At 40.8% G+C, this 20,251-nt stretch overlaps 1 protein-coding gene across 1 annotated transcript; it reads left to right on the top strand.

Annotated features, from left to right (window-relative positions):
* Positions 1-772: 772 nt before the first annotated feature.
* Positions 773-8,692, top strand: LOC131694086 (solute carrier family 12 member 8). The gene is made up of 5 exons (XM_058982462.1): positions 773-1,269; positions 1,340-2,807; positions 7,207-7,494; positions 7,558-7,736; positions 7,799-8,692. The coding sequence occupies exons 1-5, from the start codon at positions 1,229-1,231 to the stop codon at positions 7,956-7,958; spliced, it is 2,136 nt and encodes a 711-aa protein (XP_058838445.1). The 5' UTR covers positions 773-1,228; the 3' UTR covers positions 7,959-8,692.
* Positions 8,693-20,251: the final 11,559 nt, after the last annotated feature.

The raw sequence follows: 20,251 nt of genomic DNA, 5'->3' as shown, positions 1-20,251 counted from the left end.
TCTAGAGTGATCTGCCCCTAGTTGTGATAACACATGTTGCCGCATTTGTCAAAACCATGGATTCCATGGGCAAAACATTTATGATTTAATACCCCGACACTTAAAATTTAAATGTAATGACAGTCAATCATAGCATTGCACGGCACACTTAAATTATAAGGTAATCCCGGATAGAATTTTACAATAGCATTTACCCTACAAACAATCCTAAAACAATAAATATTATAGTTATTACTGTTTCAACATTGTTCGATGCCAATTTCTCACAGTAGATTTACAATAAAATTTCATGTAACAATAAATTTCACTGTTCAGCAAAAAAGTGATACAGTGCATTCACATTAAATTTTACTGTTTTCGAGAAACAAATGTATGGAGAAAAATTGAAATTTTTAATGTTAAGATACATAACCACCCCCCTTTTTCACTGTAAAAGTCTATTTTACATTGAAATTTACTGTAAAAACATTAAAGTTTATTGTTTTTGTATTGTATCATAACACTAAAACTTACTGTAAATTATTGTAAAATTACTGTACTGTCACAGTGAAAATCATGGTTTTGTTACTGTACATTTCTATTCGGGATTCTATTAAAGGGCAAAGGGAAATGTATAAAATCTCTTTGAAATTATGTGTAGATTAGTTGCAGTGTAGAATAATCTATTTTCTGTATCGGCGTTGCGCGACCCCTTGTTACACCGTCAAAAGCTGTCAAATAAATAATGTGTCAAAAAATTTCAGTTTTTCATTCAACAGACTGTCATTCATATACGCTCCCTTCTTGCTTTTCGTCACATCAGCCCGTAGTGCAACAGAGTGGTAAAGGGTTGCAAAGTTGGCTATTGCGACAGTGAATACCAAGTATTTTGTTTTTCCTATGGTTATCAGGTTAGTGCGAGTCTATTTTCCGCAAACAAGTTTCAGATTAAGTGATGATTGTTTAAATTTCGCGAGTTTACTTTAATCTATCGAACCACAGTGCTGTTGAAAAAGTGCTAACATGACATCACATTCCTTATTGCTACGTTTACAAGATCGATGATGATGGTTTTGATGACGATAGCTGATGTGGTGCGAGGTTGATTGATCGTTGTGACTATTTGTTTACATTTTGCGTACAAAGGGATTCATAGGAGTCCGCTGAGACGAAATCGTGTTTTGATAAAATAACGGTAGACCAAACTCTGTCAAAAAGTGGAGAATCGACTGCTTTCAGTAGTTCTAAAATGCCGAACAGTTCGAATAGGAACAATGTTGATTGGTCCAGGTGAGAACGTAATTTTTGTGTATATTTTAAATAAGTACATGTTTGTTTTATTGTTTTTCGGACTTTGCAGATACGGATTAGGAAATGATGACTCATCACCTACGGAGCGTGCGAGAACGCGAAGTGGCACGGGTGGGTTCGTGGATTTAGGAAATGAGTACGATTATGGCGCAGGAGGACATCACGCCTCCGGAAGGGATGAGATTTTTGCTGAAGACCAAGGAGATAAACCCTGGTGGAGGAGTAACTTTTTCATTTCACAACCGGTGCTTTTCGGAACCTGGGATGGTGTCTTTACCTCATGCCTGATTAACATCTTCGGAGTTATTGTGTTTCTGCGGTCCGGGTGGATCGTTGCAGAAGCTGGCATTATGCATGCGGTTCTGATCATCTTTTGTGCTGTGGCAATAGCTCTGGTATCGGTGCTATCTGCTGTTGGAATTTGCGAACGATGCAGAGTGGAAAGCGGGGGTGTCTACTTCCTCATAGCTCACACACTGGGATCCAGATTTGGAGGGTCACTTGGGCTGCTGTATTGTTTCGGGCAAGCCGTGGGATGTGCTCTAAATGTGCTCGGTTTCGGAGAATCTATGGCTGGACTGGTCGGCTTGGAAGGAAATAAATGGGCTATACGATCGTTTGCGATAGCAGCAGTGTTGCTACTGGGTGTAATCAATGTAGCAGGAGTGAAGTGGGTCGTCAAGCTACAGTTCGCACTGCTGATAATATTACTCATATCAGCCCTAAACTTTATGGTTGGAAGCTTCACTGGAGAAGATCCAGAGCATGGCTTTGACGGGTGGGGTCACGGAAATATGGCACTTAACCTATGGCCAGAATACAGTTCAGGTACCACCTGGTTCACCGTTTTTGGGGTATTTTTTCCTACTATCACTGGAATACTGTCGGGAATAAATATGAGTGGAGATTTGCGGGCACCATCGACGGATATTCCGAACGGTACACTGGCTGCATTGAGCACCTCAACTTTCTTGTATATGGTTTTCATCCTTTTTCTGGGAGCAACTTGCCAGCGAGCCACCCTGTTAACGGATTTCATGATAGCTGCCAAAGTGTCTGCCATTCCGTTTCTTCTGCTAGCTGGTATATACGTTTCGAGCATGTCTTCTTGTTTAGGAGCGATGTACGGAACGCCCCGGGTACTGCAAAGCATTGCCAACGAAAATGTGATTCCTGGAATCGGTAAACTGGGAATGGGACGCGGACCAAATAAAGTACCTCTGTATGCAATGGCTGTCGTGGCTACGGTAACTACTGCTTTCATTATCGTCGGCGACATTAATACGCTGGCACCGATCGTTACGATGCCGTTCCTGTTGACGTACGCATGCATCGACTATTCGTATTTTGCACTGGCACAGACATTCGATATTCAGAATAGTCGGGAGGAGCGGTTTCGGATACAAGCGCAGAGTCCGCTGTACGAGACGAGAAATTACGGTGCAGCGGGGGACTACCACGACAATAATGATTTGGATCAGCTGTTTCCGGAGAGAACCAGACACAAGAATTTGTCGGTAAGTGGATATTATTCTGTGCCATTTTCAAACAAATCCGGTGTTCCTCAAGAAAATAATTTGGACCCACTCTTGCTCACACATTTTATTAATGGACTAGCTACAGTATTACTGGGATTTAGCATATTCTACGCTGATGAACATTAAATTATACATGGTGATCAAGTGCATCAGAGATTGCTTAGGTTTACAACAGCTCTTGGACAGTTTTGTATGACTCTTTAAAATAGCTAGCAATAATTAGCAGATGGAGATGGCTTTTGGTCACGATTTTAGCAAATATTTTATTTTATCTATCGCCTACGTTTCAAAGATCTACGCCTTCATCTTCAGGGCAAAAAACGGATGTATTGGAAATCTACATCTTTGGCGTGTAACGTTGGATTCGGCAGTCACATTTCGATCCCATTACGACATTATCTTTAACAAGGCAAATTACCAGATGGCATTTAAGTTTAAAATTTTCAATGAATTTAAAGACTGCCCATTGTACTGCGATTTATACAGGAATCCAACTCTTTAGTATGGTGTCCGTTCCGTATTAATCAACACGGATAGCCAAAATTGAAACAATTTAAAGAAAATTCGTTCGAGACTGGCTGCCCATTGTACTGCGATTTATACAGGAATCCAACTCTTTAGTATGGTGTCCGTTCCGTATTAATCAACACGGATAGCCAAAATTGAAACAATTTAAAGAAAATTCGTTCGAGAGGTAATAAGACGCCTTCCGTGGAAGAATCCATCTTCCGCCGCGGAAGACTTCATATTCCGCCATACGAAGACCGTTGTAGATTTCTGCAGATGCATGTAAGGAGAAGAATTCAGCCCAACTCGTTTTTGTTACTAAGATTGTTGGAGAGTCGGATTCGTCGTAGATATTGTGTTATTGTTATATGTTATTTATCAGTGTGTCGGACTGTCTCAACAACCTATTTCTGCAACCTATGTTCATTAACTGCACACCTACCGTCTCACCGTTGCACTTGACAGTGTGTGCAGTAGTTTATGGTCACACCTATGACCGCGCACCTGGCTTCCAATGAGCGTTTTGGCGGCTCAGAGGTTGTCCTTCTATGTTGCTCAGGGATGCATTGCTTCTATACACATCCATGCATACACCTACGGGCTTACATTCATACATGCATACATATGTACTATTTGGCACAAGTTTAGAGCGTGTAATGTCGTGTCATCTAGTCTGTGTAATTCTATGAAAAATCATCCTACCATCGCCACGTCATATTGGCAAATTTCGCATTGAATCCGCTTGTCTCTTCCTAATCTCCTTTTTGTCTTCTAGGTCCGAAGCGGATTAATCGACCTATAACTGATACATGCTGAATAGAGCCACAAGGTTGCAGCTAAAATGGCCGCCGTAGTTTCTGCTTCTTCTTTTTATTTCCTCGTCAAAATCAAAACATTGCATTGGCGCGCAAGACAAAATCTTTTGTAACTTAAATGTCTTATATCAGATTGCTTAGAAATTGTATCACTGTATGCAGGCATGTTAGCACAAGCCGATGAATAGATTCTCTTCACGGAATTTTGATTCGTTTGGGAAATTTGTACCTTTTTATTTTTCAAAACAAATGAAACACGTGGTGCAAAAATCAGTCAGCTGATTGCTGAACGATACGCTTGTGTGCGTGCCATCTGATATCGGCATAGGATTTTCTAACCGCACACAGATGCTGCACGTAACCTGAACATAACCGAACTTTGACTAACTAATTGGATCTCCTCGTACCTTGCAAACCGTAGCGCCTTGGTGCGACTTTGAACTACACTCTCGGATCCTTTCCACATTTCATCGGGCGTTCCTCAAGGGAGTCATCTCGGACCTCTTCTATTTGTGCTCTTCGTGAACGACCTCTGTAGTGAATTATCGTCTTCTAAAGTCATGTATGCTGATGATCTGAAAATTTACCGGGTGATAACAACTATGGTAGACTGTTGTGCATTGCAAATGGACATCGATAGGATCATTGACTGGAGCGACAGAAACGGAATGAGTGTGAATATTGAAAAATGCAGCACAATCACTTTTACACGAGTACATACCTCAATCAAGTTCGAATACTCAATGTGTTCTGCTCCTGTAGAACGAGTCGTATCCGTCAAGGACCTTGGTGTCATTCTTGACTGTAAGCTATGCTTTACCGCACATTACTCTTCCGTTATAGCTAAAGCCTATGCTGTACTTGGACTCATCAAACGCAACACTCGTGATTTCAATGATGTGTATTGTCTAAAAACACTATTGGCGATTTGCGGCAAAACCAAAATTAGTCATGCGACACCTATGATTCAGCTCATGAACTGGCAAAGTGATACAGTTTGCTTTTTTCACCCGCAAGTGAGTCGTAGCTTACTACTAAAACTTCATTTTCTTTTCGGAAAAAGCTTACCCCTGCCAAAATATGAATGAAACGAGTAAGAAATTTAGTTTTATTTGCAACTATTCTGAAATAACAGCCATTTGCAACTATTTGGCTCATACATTTCTTCGAAATGTAATCGGGGTATTATTGTGGTTATAAAAAATCGTTCTGTAAATAGAGTTCCAACTCGAAACCGAGACCCAATCAGTTCCAATGCCAAACTCCTTCATATTTTGGACTACGTAGGAGATTTAGTGAAGACTATCAGAGAGAAGGATCGGCTGTGTATGATACAAAGCTCCTATTAGCCGGATATATTTTTCCTCGCGTGATCTGGAGAGTTTCATGAATTTACACCATCTCATGAAGGTTTAGCTTAACTTAAGAGGAACGGGAAATGATGTTGCGGTGGCTACGGTGCTCAACAAATTACATTTCGGAACAGCACACATATAGCTTTGTGAATAATATTAGAAATCACTATGTTTTACACTCTTTTCGCAAGATGTTTAGTCTTCATCTTATAAAATGATGGTTTTCCTTCATTTACATAAACAATTATCAACAAATTGTTCGGTGATTTGGTGTTTAAAAGTTATTTTTTACCAATGTTTACAGAAAATATATGCACTATGACAGAACAGAATGAAATCAGCAACACTTTGCTTCCTGCGCTATCTGTGAGCTGTTTCAACGTAGAATCGCCAATACATTACACTGGTACGCAGTATTCTAGAATAAGGCGTTACTATTTGGGCTCCGTATCACACCATACACATTAATCGTATCGAAAGGGCACAGAAGAACGTTATCAGGTTTGCTTTTCGTCGGTTACCCTGGCAAAATCGTCTCCAGCTTCCTCCATATGAAGATCGCTGTATCCTCATCAATCTCCCTACGCTGCAAACCAGACGGATCTTTCTGCAACGACTTTTCATTTCCGACCTTCTGACAGACAACATAGACTCTCCTGCGCTTCTAGCAAAACTTTACCTGAACGTTCCGGGAAGATCTTTCCGGAGAATTGATTTTTTCCGACGCTCAACACATCGCACGCAGTACGGCCAGAATAATCCTTTGGATGTTTGCTGTCAATGCTTCGACAGTGTCTATCATTTGTTTGATTTTCATATTACTAAAGAATCGTTTAAATTAAGCTAATGTTTAGTCTAAGTCTGTGTGATGTAACTTTTTTAATCGAAGACAATACAATACAATAAAAGAGTCGGCAACTAGTAGGATGTCACATGTCCCCCACCCAAGCGAATTGATCAACTTGCAAGTAGGAGCACATGGACCATGCCAGTCGAAGGCCACAGGCCCAGCGCCATCTCGTGCAAGACGCTCAAGGAGTTCCACTGGCTCGAATATCAACTATCTGAAGCGAAAAAGACATTATTTATCACATTAAATATATTCCCCAATCCTATAATCAACATAGGCCGTCTGTCGATTCTAGTGCAGAAAGAATAATAGAAGAATACGTCCACAACTTTAATTGACCCCCTTCGACACCAGTTTGGACTTACCAAGCCGTAACGCGGGTGGCGGCGTAAAAACTGTCAAATTGGGGTTGAGAACAGCTTGAAGCAAATGTATATGATATACAAGACTGACTTGGATAGTTCTATCGAGCCTAGTTTGCATACCTTACATAACTAGACTCACTGTTCTCCATTCACCCACAACAAAAGTATTGTACGTCTAATGGAAAAAATATATTGACAATGTGAATTTCAAACGGGATTGGCGTGCTGAAGCAATATGGTCAATACTGTGTTAGAACAAACATATTGAACGTGTAGGGGCCGAACGTGTAATGACTGCAAAAATTCATCATCAAATTAAGAATAACTAGGCTAGACGATAAAACGTTTTATAAATGAATAAACTGAGATTATATGGAAGAGATGCTCTAGATCTCAGCATTTGCTTGGAGTACATATCTGACTACAGACATCCTACCAAATCCATATGCAGCGAATACTTATTCTTCCCTCGTTCTATTATTTCAGAGTCCCGCAAATTCTCCACATCACGTGCCTTCAACGACAGCCGGTAATAATCGTGCCATCGCGAATGGAGCCGCTAGCAGCAGTTACCCGAATGGTGGTCTGTCAAACAGTACATCTATTAACAGCGAGGTGATATTCCGCGATGGAACCAACAGCAACAACACCGCGGGAGCCAGTTCTTTGGACGAAGCTGATGATGAACCCATCGCTCCTATCCGGCCGCCGATTCATTCAAAGACGAAAAATTGGTATTCGGGCTTTTGCAATCGGTGGGCTTCGTTAATGGGGGTAAGTTCCTCACTCCTAACATTTACCTAGCTTTCTGTACAAAAATTTATTGTCATACTTTAGGCTGGAGTAAAAGTTTTCGTGATGATGCTGGTCAACTGGGTGTTTGCGTTAATCTGCATAGGTACTGTGTTTGTCGTATGGTTCTACGTTGGAACAGCCAATCCGGCCGTCAAACCAGGTTTGGCGCATGAGTTTCGTTTCTTCATATGGTTGAAAAATGGCGTTTTCAGATGCTTTGGGTAATTTCGAATCTTTTTTCGATGAAACGCCCAATCTTGAGCATTACTCTTCTTTTTTTCAGAAAACGCGTGCATGACTACGAACAGGTGGTTGTGACGCCTTCCTGTCCGACTGTTCCATTAACGGCAGCACAACTGAATGAGGAGAACGAAGACTTTGCCTCGCGGAGGCGCTATCATCAGTCGGCCATGGTCCAAGGACATTACGTGGACGATGTGTGAACGTCAAATGCCAAACCGGCTAACTATACTCAGTTACGACAACAAACCAAGCATAACACAAATAACACACTAAACAGTCCTTTTTGTAGTAGCTAGAACATTAGGATAAATATCTGTACATTCGTTTATATGCATAAACATTTGTCAGTCAGAAGACCACCAAAGCGAACTGATAGTCTGAAGAGACGAGTTTAGAGAAAAATATTTTGTGACACGAAACAAAGGAACATGTTTCCATGATTTTTCGGTATGATTTAGAAAGTTACGCGCAATTTTTAAGCAATAAGTGGATATGATATTGGCAAAATTCCGATCAAAAAGGATAAAGTACTATTGTAAATAGTGTACTCTAGGCTAACGACTATGGTTTAAAAATGTTTATTTATCAAGATGAAAGTTATTTATGCTACAATGTACGACGACTACTATTGCTACCAGTGTATTGAAAACTAATTTGGTGAGATTCGCAGCTTATAAGCCTGAAAATGTTTTCTGAACGCGTATTTGTAAGTCACTAAGTGTTATACCTATAGCATTTAAAGAGGAACTGTGTAATACACTTACTTGTACAACATTTCACCACACTAATGTGTTGCTACGTTGTACTACCACTATCTACTAAAGTTTATATTTTTACGTACGCTGTTCATCCTCAACTGTGTTAATATCTTATTTTTATTTTTTTTTAAGTTAAACTTTTTATTAAAATAATATTTTTAATAAACTACTATATATTCCTACGTCATTTCTGATCTAATGTTTTGATCCATATGTCCCGTGGTTAATATTGTATAAGCGTAAGCTCAGACAATTTTCCACACCGCACCACACATATCTCAACATCCAACACTTCCCATACACGCGTAAACATACATAGACGCACATACACAAATACTCCACAGGTTACTGGGCCCTGTTCTTTCACTCGTACGATCTATCATTTCGATAATCGCCTAGATTCTGCGAAACCAGTGCACAATTAAGCGGGCATAAGCTAGTCTCGTCTGGTGAATATATGTAACCTGGAAGCCCCAGACACGACAGGACGAGACGGACTGGACTCGACGAGGACTAGTTCAGAGTTTTAAATATTCTTCAATGCACGGCTAGTGACTTAAAAAAAAATAAGCGCAAGCTCAGTCAATTTAAATAACCAAGGAACCTTTTCATCTTGCAGCGTTTTTAGGGGCAATGATAGCGCAAGTTTATCCAAGACCGATTATAGGAAGGGCAATGACTGAATGGTCCATGTCATAGGAGGCTCCATCAGCCCGTCGGTAAGGGGTGGTGGGTGCCATATACTGCCCATGATCAAATTAACGGGCGTTAAAAAAATGAGAATGATTTCAATACCTTTCTGTAATTAAAGTAAAGAGCGTAACTTTTTTCCTCTCCAAGATAATTCCTCTATTTACTCCCTTGAAATGGGTGGCATGTTTCTTTTCGCTCGCGTGCTGTCAGTTCAATTGAAGATGGCGTTGAAACAGCAAGCACTCCGCGAGCGTGCTGTACGGTTTTACGAAACGCATGGCCATCGTGGAAAAAAGTTTACGGTAGACCACTTTCGAGACGAAAACGTGCCCGTGAGTACAGTTTACCTGATCCTGACATCTCTGAGCGGGGTGCGGAAGGCCGGTAGCGGCCCTCTGGCGAAGATAATAACGAAAAAGAAAAAGAAGCAGCTCAACAACAAGGACGGAATGAGTTTGCGTGACGCCGGCCGAAAATATCACTGCTTCCATACCTTGATTCATCGAACCCTCAAGACGGAAGAAGACTCGGTCCCCCGAGTACACGGACGAGCAGATAGCGATCGTGAAATCGCAGTGCCGGTGGATGACGAAGGACTACCGCGGGACGCCGTTCGTGCTGAACGACGAAAGTTACTTTCTGCTCTCGAAGACCAACATTCCAGGAAATGACAGCTACTCTTTCAGCAACAAGTCGGCCACACCCTTAGAAGTAAAATATAAGTTTAAGCATAAATTAAAAAAAAGTTATGTCGTACATCGCCATATCGGACAGCGGGATTTGAAAGCCGTGGTTCAAGACCAGTTGGTCTGACCATCAATCAGCAGGTGTACCAGAGGGTGTGTCTTGAGAAAATCTTCTGCCGTTCCGTAAAGAACATCATACGGATGGGAAGTACGTCTTCTGGCCGGACAAGGCGTCTTCCCAGGAACCCGACCAACTTGCCCCAGTGCCATCCAATAAAAATGTTTTTTCGGCTTCCTCAGTGCCCTAGTGTACTATTGGCGGGCCAAGGATACGAAGCAGTTGACCACTAGGATCCGGAGTTGTATCCGGAAGATAGACGTCCGTGCCGTCCAGCGCTCTTGTGAGAACATCGCGACTAAGTTGCGTCGTACGGCTGACCAGGGCCCCTTCTCCAATATTTATTGACGTTTTTTGAAGAATAACATTGTTTTAAATTAAAAATACTGAATTCGCTGAAAATTTTGTTTTTTTACTACATGAAGTCCCATAAAGATAGTAATTCCAATAGAAAACGGGACAATAAACTTATTCAGCATTTAGAAAACTACACAGAAACTATTTCGGATAAGATATAAAGCCCAAAAGTCAACATATTCCAGACCGTATAAAATCCGGTTTTCTCCAAGCTTCAGATGAACTACATATAGAACTAAATTGAAACGAATCATAACAGTTTTTGCAACCGACCGAGACGGTTGTGCCTCCAGGTGGAAGGTTTTGTTCTGGAGAGAGTGACGGAGTGCGAGACGCTGTATGCGTTATTGTGGGAGAGAGAGAGACGAGTTTGTTAAGTGTGAGTCGACAGTTGATACGTCGGAGGCGTGGTCAACGGCATCCTCGACAAGTGGTGTTTTGACAGCAAACGGCGGGTAGACGAAATTGCCTACAGCGGTGGCAGAAATCGACAGTGATCGTGCCTGTACGCACAGAAAAAAATATAGTGTATTGGTGTCGTCGGGCAATTCTAATCGACGAGAGGGAAGCGTCACAGGTAGACCCATTCGCTCTATTTGTCTACCGCAGAAGGGGTACGACGAATAAGGAAAACAAGTGGCACCGAAAAGTGCCACATCGACAGTGAGATTTTCGCAGCAAGCCACAGGTAGCCACATTTGTCTACCGAGGTGGTGGAAACGGAGAGAGCGCGCTTGTGGTGGTGATACCGACGAGCAGCTTAATCGGAGAGAGTTTTGAAGTGTTGCAGGAAGGACTATTTCTCTACTGAAGAAGCAACGCGACGAAGAAGGACAGCAAGTGTCACATTGTCAAACAACGGGCACCGAGTTTACAACGTAACACATGAGGTGTGTTCTACCGGTGTCTTCGTCACCTAATAGAGAGCAGATAACAGGTATATTTTTCATTCCTTTTGTGATAGTTTTTCTTACTAGGTAAAATGGATGAAGAGATGGGAGAACGAGTAACAGACCCTCCCCCTAAGCCTTATGCTGAAAATGTAAATCCGACTAGAATTAAAATTTACCCAGAGTCGTCAACGGGACCATGGATTGTATTTATTAGGCGTAAAGCAAAGGCGCTAAATATCATTCAAATTTCTAAAGATTTGACTTCGCGATTCTCGGATGTAAAAGAGATCGTCAAAGTTAATAAAGATAAAATACGCATTGTCGTTGGTAGTCTCAAACAAGCCAATGCAATTGCTTCTTGCGAGCTTTTTACGCGTGAATATAGAGCGTATATTCCTTCAAAGGAAATTGAAATTGATGGGGTCATCACAGAATCGAGTTTGACTGTTGATGACTTAATTAAGCATGGGGTTGGTCGCTTCAAAGACACCATACTTAAAGACGTAAAGATACTTGAATGCAAGCAATTGCATTCAGTATCATACGAAGGAGATAAAAAAGTTTATCGACTGTCTGACTCATTTCGAGTGACTTTCGCTGGTTCTGCGCTGCCCAACTATGTCATTATCGATAAGATTCGTCTCCCTGTTCGCCTTTTTATCCCTCGTGTAATGAATTGCCTTAATTGCAAACAGCTTGGCCACACAGCCACTTACTGTTCCAATAAGGCACGGTGTGGCAAATGTGGGGGTTCTCATCAAGAGGATACATGCAATGAAAATTCAGAAAAATGTTTAATGTGCGGAGAAAACTCACATGAGCTCCCTGCATGCCCCATTTATAAATTGCGTGAGGATAAAATTAAACGATCCTTGAAGGAGAGGTCTAAGCGCTCTTATGCAGAAATGTTGAAAAATGCTACCCCTAAACCCATCTTCTTAGAAAACACTTACACATCTCTATTTTCGGAACAGTCTGACTCTGACGGAGCGTGCGAAGGTACATCATTTGTTTTACCCGGAAATTCCAGAAAAAGAAAACAGTCTTCTTTTCCCAAGCTGCCAAGAAAGGGCCTTAAAATTTCTCCACCAATAGATAAACTGCGCCCAAAACCGAAAAATTCCGATTCAAAACCGAAATCAATTCCGCCCGGTTTTGGGAACGTACAATCCAAACAGAACACCATTACTGGAAATAATAAAATTTCGACTTCCTCTGAGCCTCAGCCGGGGGTAGGATTATTGAAATTTTCTGAAATTGTTGATTGGATTTTTAAAGCATTCAATATTTCTGAACCACTAAAGAGTATACTTTCAGCTTTCCTCCCAACAATTAGAACATTTTTAGAGCAGCTGATTGCTCAATGGCCCATCCTTGCAGCGATTGTATCTTTTAATGGGTAATTCACCGCCTCCAATGAAAGATTCCATCACTGTTTTACAGTGGAATTGCAGAAGTATCATACCTAAAATTGATTCCTTAAAAATTTTACTGCATAATTTAAAATGCGATGCTTTTGCTCTATGTGAAACATGGCTTACCTCAAACATTAATTTCAACTTAAATGATTTCAACATTATTCGCCTAGACCGAGACACCCCGTATGGAGGAGTGCTTCTAGGAATTAAAAAGTGCTATTCTTTCTATAGAATTAACATCCCCTTGTTTGCGGGCATTGAGGCTGTAGCTGTCCAAACGAACATTAAAGGCAAAGACATGTCTATCGCTTCTATATATATACCTCCCAAAGTTCAAATTGGACAACGTCAAATTTTTGAGGTAGTGGAATCCATGGCTGCTCCGCGTCTGATACTGGGAGACTTCAACTCGCACGGAGTATTGTGGGGTTCCCTCTACAATGATAATCGATCCTCTTTGATATACAATGTTTGTGACGAATTTAATATGACAGTTTTAAATACTGGCGAAACAACACGCATCCCCAGACCTCCTGCACGTCCAAGTGCATTAGATCTATCTCTGTGCTCGACATCACTTCGGTTAGATTGCACGTGGAAGGTTGTACCTGATCCTCACGGTAGCGATCATTTGCCAATCGTTGTTTCAATTAACAGTGAATTAGGCCTTACGAATTCAATCAATGTTCCTTATGACTTAACACGAAATATTGATTGGAAAACATACGAAACATTAATTTCCACTTCTCTTGCTTCGACAGAAGAGCTACCCCCTACCGAAGAATATGAATTCTTAGCGGGTTTAATTATTGAAGCAGCAGAACAAGCCCAAACGAAATGCAATCCTGGAATGACAATAAATAGACGGCCCCCTAATCCTTGGTGGGACAAAGAGTGCTCTGATGCATATGAAGCTAAACAAGTTGCCTACAAAGAAATTATGAAACAGAAAGGGGGTATACGTGAGAACTTTGAAAATTATTTCATTTTGCAAAACAAATTTGACAGTATACGTCGTGCCAAAAAATCTAGTTATTGGAGACGCTTCGTTGATGGCTTGTCAAGAGAAACATCAATGAGTACTCTTTGGAACACAGCCAGAAGAATGAGGAATCGAAACGTGACTAATGAAAGCGAAGATTTTTCGAATCGTTGGATATTTAATTTTGCCAAGAAAATTTGTCCCGATTCTGCTCCTGCGCAGAAAATCACTCGCGATGCTCCCACAAGTAACGATTTCATAGATTCGCCTTTGACAATGATGGAATTCTCAATTGCACTCCTCTCATGCAACAATAATGCTCCGGGACTAGACAGAATTAAATTCAACTTGGTGAAGAATCTGCCTGACCTAGCAAAAAGACGCTTGTTGAATTTATTCAATAAGCTTCTTGAGCAGAACATTGTCCCGCACGACTGGAGACAAGTGAGAGTTATCGCTATTCCAAAACCGGGAAAACCAGCCTCCGATCATAACTCGTATCGACCGATTGCAATGCTATCCTGCATCAGGAAATTGTTGGAAAAAATTATCCTACGACGTCTCGACAATTGGGTTGAGGCGAACGGCTTGCTATCAGATACCCAGTTTGGTTTTCGGAGGGGAAAGGGAACGAATGATTGTCTGGCGCTACTTTCGTCAGAAATCCAACTCGCTTACGCAAAAAAAGAACAAATGGCGTCTGTGTTCTTAGACATAAAAGGAGCATTCGACTCAGTCTCCATTGATGTTCTCTCGGAGAAGCTACATCAATGTGGTCTTTCACCGATATTAAATAATTATTTATACAATTTATTGTCAGAAAAGCACATGCATTTTTCATATGGCGATTTGGCGACACTCAGAATAAGTTACATGGGCCTCCCACAAGGCTCTTGTCTAAGCCCCCTTCTCTATAATTTTTACGTGAATGACATTGATAATTGTATTGTCAGCCCATGCACTTTAAGACAACTTGCAGATGATGGGGTGGTTTCTGCCACAGGACCAAAAGCTATAAATTTACAACAACCATTGCAAGATAGCTTGGATAATTTATCAATTTGGGCTTTAAAGCTGGGCATCGATTTCTCTACGGAGAAAACAGAGTTGGTCGTTTTCTCAAGGAAGCGTGATCCAGCTCAGCTTCAGCTTCAGTTGGTTGGTAGAACGATAGCCCAAGTCCTGACTGTTAAATACCTTGGAATTTGGTTCGATTCTAAAGGCACATGGGGAGGCCACATTAGGTATCTAATAACGAAATGCCAACAAAGGATAAATTTTCTGCGAACAATAACTGGATCATGGTGGGGTTCTCATCCAAGTGACATGATAAGATTGTATCAAACAACAATACTTTCAGTAATGGAATATGGGTGCATCTGTTTCCGTTCAGCTGCGAACACTCACATTATTAAACTGGAACGGATACAGTATCGCTGTTTACGAATTGCCTTAGGTTGCATGCAGTCGACCCATACGATGAGTCTTGAAGTACTAGCGGGAGTTCTTCCTTTAAAAGACCGGTTCTGGGATCTCTCTTCTCGTTTACTTATTCGATGTGAGGTTATGAACCCACTGGTAATTGAAAATTTTGAAAGACTTGTCGAGCTTCGACCCCAAACCAGATTCATGACAGTGTATTTCAATCACATGTCACAAGAAATAACGCCTGCTAGTTGTGTTCCCAGATACGTCAATATACTAGATACTCCTGAATCCACTTTATTCTTCGACACGTCCATGCAAGCAGAGATTCGTGGAATTCCGGATCATCTACGCTCGCGGGAGATCCCTAAAATATTCACAAGTAAATATCAACACATAGACTGCCTTAAAATGTTTTACACTGATGGGTCACGAATCAGTGAGGCCACTGGTTTCGGTATTTTCAACAATAATTTTTCAATTTCTCTCAAACTTGCAGAACCCGCCTCTGTTTATATAGCGGAACTTGCAGCAGTTCACTATAGTTTGCAAATAATTAATACTTTACCCCCGAACCATTACTTTATCCTCACTGATAGTCTCAGCACAATTGCAGCTCTACGCTCAAAGAGGATTGATAATCACGATCCATTCTTTTTGGGGAAGATACGAGAATCTCTGAGTAACCTAACAAGAAAATGTTATAAATTTACCCTAGTGTGGCTCCCCGCCCATTGCTCTATTGCGGGAAATGAGAAAGCTGATAATTTAGCCAAGATTGGTGCACTAGATGGTGAAATATATGAAAGACCCATCGCTTACAATGAATTTTATAGCGCTTCTCGACAGAGGACACTTGCTAGTTGGCAAACATCTTGGGACAATGGAGATATGGGACGATGGCTACACTCAATTATCCCTAAAGTATCAACGAAGGCATGGTTCAAAGGATTGGATGTAAGTCGGGACTTCATCCGTGTGATGTCTAGGCTCATGTCCAATCATTATACTTTAGATGCGCATCTCCGTCGTATTGGGCTCGCTGAGGGTAATCATTGTGCTTGTGGAGAAGGTTACCATGACATTGAGCATGTTGTTTGGTCCTGCACTGAATTTCGTGAAGCCAGATCACAATTAGTAGATTCTTTACAAGTCCGAGGAAGACCAATCCATGTTCCTGTTAGAGACATCCTGGCGTATCGCGATCCTCTATACATGGAACTTATCTATCATTTTCTAAAAACAGCGTCTGTCAAAATTTAATTAAATTCATCTCCTCATACTCTCATCCAAGGCTAATCATTCACCAATTAAAGTGTCCTAGAATATTTAGTTTTTAAATTTAGACAATAACAGAAAAAAAGTAAATAAATACACCCGAAAATACTAGATCATTATGAAATACAACAATGTAAGGAAAAAAGCAAACAATAAAGTGATTTCAGTGTTAGTTTTAGACAAAGTACTAGTATAGTTAAAATTAGTCTTAAGGATTTTTGTAACGTGCTATGTAAAAAAAGAAACTGGCGTAAAAAGCTTTTGCAAATGCCGTGTCAAATAAACGTATGAAAAAAAAAAAAAATTGAAACGAAGAGACAAAGGTTATTCCGCATGTTAAAAAGTCATAGACGTCAGCACATTAAACTTAATGTCATGCAAAGTTAGAGTTTACCCAAAGTACAGCTCTTAATCCTATCACATGGGCCACATTGCATTCTGGTTCTATTAAGGATAGCCGTACCAAGAACATTTGGTGCGCGTCAACTGATTCACCTCCGCCTTCAGAAGAAGCATGTACTCCACTAATGCAACCATGCAATGCACCATCATTGTGAAGAAGTGTCGATGCTCAGCGCATATTGGGACGCAACGCAGTTGGTACTATGGAAGACCACCCCCCCCCCCCACAGTCGAGCCCTTGCCGCAAGCGTTCAACCGTCGTCCCGTTTCCCTGTGGGTGGGTGGAGAAGGGCTTTTCCAAGCCGGCATTCTCGGCAATTGCCATCCAAACTGTTTCACGTTTCTAGTCTGACTGTCCGCATCGTGCCCTCAAGGTTCAAACGCATACTGGGACGGACAGCAGTGTGCATTATGGAAACCCCTTGATCTCCCAGCCATAGTCGAGCAATTACAGCTAGCGATCATAAGTCGCCCCGGTCCATTGTGTGGGATGGCTGGAAGGGTGGGAAGTATACATCTGCTCCGAATACTTAAGGCATCTGATATATTCGACGCTTCCAGTAATTTGCCTTTTGCTGCGAGATCTTGTGACCAGATGTCGCCCATTTGTTTCGCCGGCGACGATTGTTGTACTCTGGGGCGTGATACAGTTGGCTTAGGATGCCTCGAAACCCTTCAAAGCAAACGCGCCTTTTTCAGCCATTAGCGAAACGTCGAGCATCCCGAAATCTAAGCCGAAATCGCTCTGGAAGTGTATAAACAAGCAGCGAAAAAAATCCGGTTTACAATCTTGTAGGTTATTCAATGGAGTTTTAGATACCGACACTAACGGCCAATTTATTCACCGGATGAAAACCGGTTTTCGCTGAAAACCAGTTTTCGGTTTCAACGAAAACCGGTTTTCATCAAAGTGAAGAAATTGGCCGTAAGGAAATTTTCCAACTGTTCGCCGACAAATTTTAAAGCGTTTTTTTCCGACGCGCGCCTTCCTCCACAAGGCCCTGCCGCCTTCTTCTTAAGGACAAATTATCAACCGAATTTGCGTCAGTAATGCTACCATTCTTGCAGCAAATTCCAAGTTTAATGTAACTAGTTCCTCGGGCCAAGATAGCGTTCTTTCGATTGTCAAAAAAAATAACAGCGGGCGTTCACTTCAGCGAGTCTTTGAGCTATCGCTCACTACATGTTCCATATCCATAAAAAGGGAAACAATTCGAACTTTGATAATTATCGTGGAATCTCCTGTTTGAGTGCCGTATCAACATTATTCGAGCTGGTTATTTTACATCTTATTTTCTTTCAGTTTTATGCCTAAACGATCGACAACGACCAACCTGCTCTCGCCCACAACATATGCACTCGATGGATTCGTGGACGAATTGAAACCCGATGCTACTTACATGGATCTATCTGCGACCTTCGACAAAATCAAACATGATATCGCAACATGATATGGACAATTTCTGCGCTAGTTTCGTTCCTACCTCGAAGGAAGGCAACTCCAAATCAGCATTAAGTATCTGCAGTATTCCTTGCTACACCCGGCATCCCACAAGGAAGCCATCTCGGCACAACAATGTTTCTCCTCTATTTTAATGACGTCAATATCAAATTACTAGGACCTTGCCTTTCTTTCGTCGACGACATGAAAAATTTTCAACGGGATACAACCGATGCCGAGATTCTTCAGAGTGCGCTGGAGACAGGGCCGCCGAGAGGGGTATTTCCACCCGGGCCCGCAGTTCTGAAGGGGGCCCGGATTTTTACCAGAAATTAAAATTTTGACAAATGCTTTTTTGACAAAAATATATTTGAGAATGCAATTAAAAATTCAATATCTTGTGCATGAGGTAACTAGAATAGCGAAAATTCTAAACTACTGCATATTTGTTATCAACTATATTTATCCCAACCTAATTCTCGCATTGAAACAAGATCAGACTCGTGCGGGCATAGCGAAATTTGCACATTGAATGTCATGTACGCAGCTCACCTGGGTTCGAATCCCAACGTCGAACACAGGAATAGAGATTTTTTTATAGGAAAATTACTAACCAGAATGAAGAAGCGAATGACCTTAAGGTTAAAATGCCTAAAATCGAAACAAAAATATGATCAGACTTGCAAGATTTAAACAATTAAATGGTTTGATTAGAAGTCATGAGGTTGTCTTCAAATTTCGCCAATATGAAATCGATTTTTGTTATCTATTGATAAATATTTCCAATCTTCTAAAGCGCTGGATTCAGTGGCGGATACAGGGGGAGGGTCTGGTATTGCATAATGAACATTTCAAAGTTGAAATTTTGGACCCCCTCCGAAATTTTTTTCTGGATCCGCTCCTGGCTGGATTAGTATCGAAAATAATTATTGAAAGAAAAAACCCTGCTCAGGGCTGCCCCACCGGTTTTTGGAGGCGGAGGGTTAACTCTCTAATGCTGACATTTCACACGTAAATGCTCTTTTGCTGGCTCTTAACTGTAGAGTAAGTACAATTTACAGTAAGTCCAAAAACTATTTGTTATTCGATTTGGCCCTTAATTTACTTTATTTGTACATGCCATACTTTAAAGTGGTTTATTTCTAAAAATATTCGGCAAGAAGAATGCATTTTGATCCCACTATACATATGTGTAATGAAATATTCAATAATCAAGGCCGGTGGGTAATGTGAGTAGTACAGGTAGTACTATCAACTTGAAATTAATCGAGTTGGTAATTACCCACTCGAAACTATGGAACAAACCCAACTTTTGAATTTTGCCACGTATGTGTCTCGGGTGCACGTTTGAAATTTTCGAGGTATGACCAAGATTTTATGTGAATGTAATGCAAGCGTATGTATAGGTAGATGGGGTAAAATACACCCCTAAGAAAATATAATCATAACTTAGTTATAGACCATAAATTGGGAGAATTTAATTAATGATATCATTTAGCCAACATTTTACTCTGAAATTACAATCGCTTTGCAAAATATTTAGGGACATGAAAAATATTCAATTTTTCAAAATCATTATAAATTGCTCTTTGAAAAATGGGCAGGGCAAAACGCACCTGTGCAGGGGTAAAATGCACCACAACAGCGGGGCACAATACATCATAACAAATATCGAAATAGTTGGCTTTTAATGCAGAAGATAGCAAAAATTGCAGCATTAACAGCTTCTGTGTATTCTACTTCACTTCGGTTATGTCTCTGACATTACCTACCCATTTTTTTGGTAAATGAAATAAGCTAACGTCTTTGGAAAACTTGTGGAGATTGCTTTCACAAATATCTTTGCTGAATATACGAAGTATCTTCTTGAAACGCTTTAGAAGTTACAGCTCGTTATATTTGAATCACCCCCAAAAATATTTTTTAGAAATATCTTTTCAATTATGAATCCTACGGGTTTCATATATTCTGAAAAGTTATACCAATCGTCAAAATACATAATTTTTATTGACGTATATTTTTTTCTTATCACGAGTAATTGG

This window comes from Topomyia yanbarensis, chromosome 3 (genome assembly GCF_030247195.1).
Source record: "Topomyia yanbarensis strain Yona2022 chromosome 3, ASM3024719v1, whole genome shotgun sequence".
NCBI lineage: Eukaryota > Metazoa > Arthropoda > Insecta > Diptera > Culicidae > Topomyia > Topomyia yanbarensis.
This window is presented reverse-complemented; position numbering and strand designations above follow the sequence as displayed.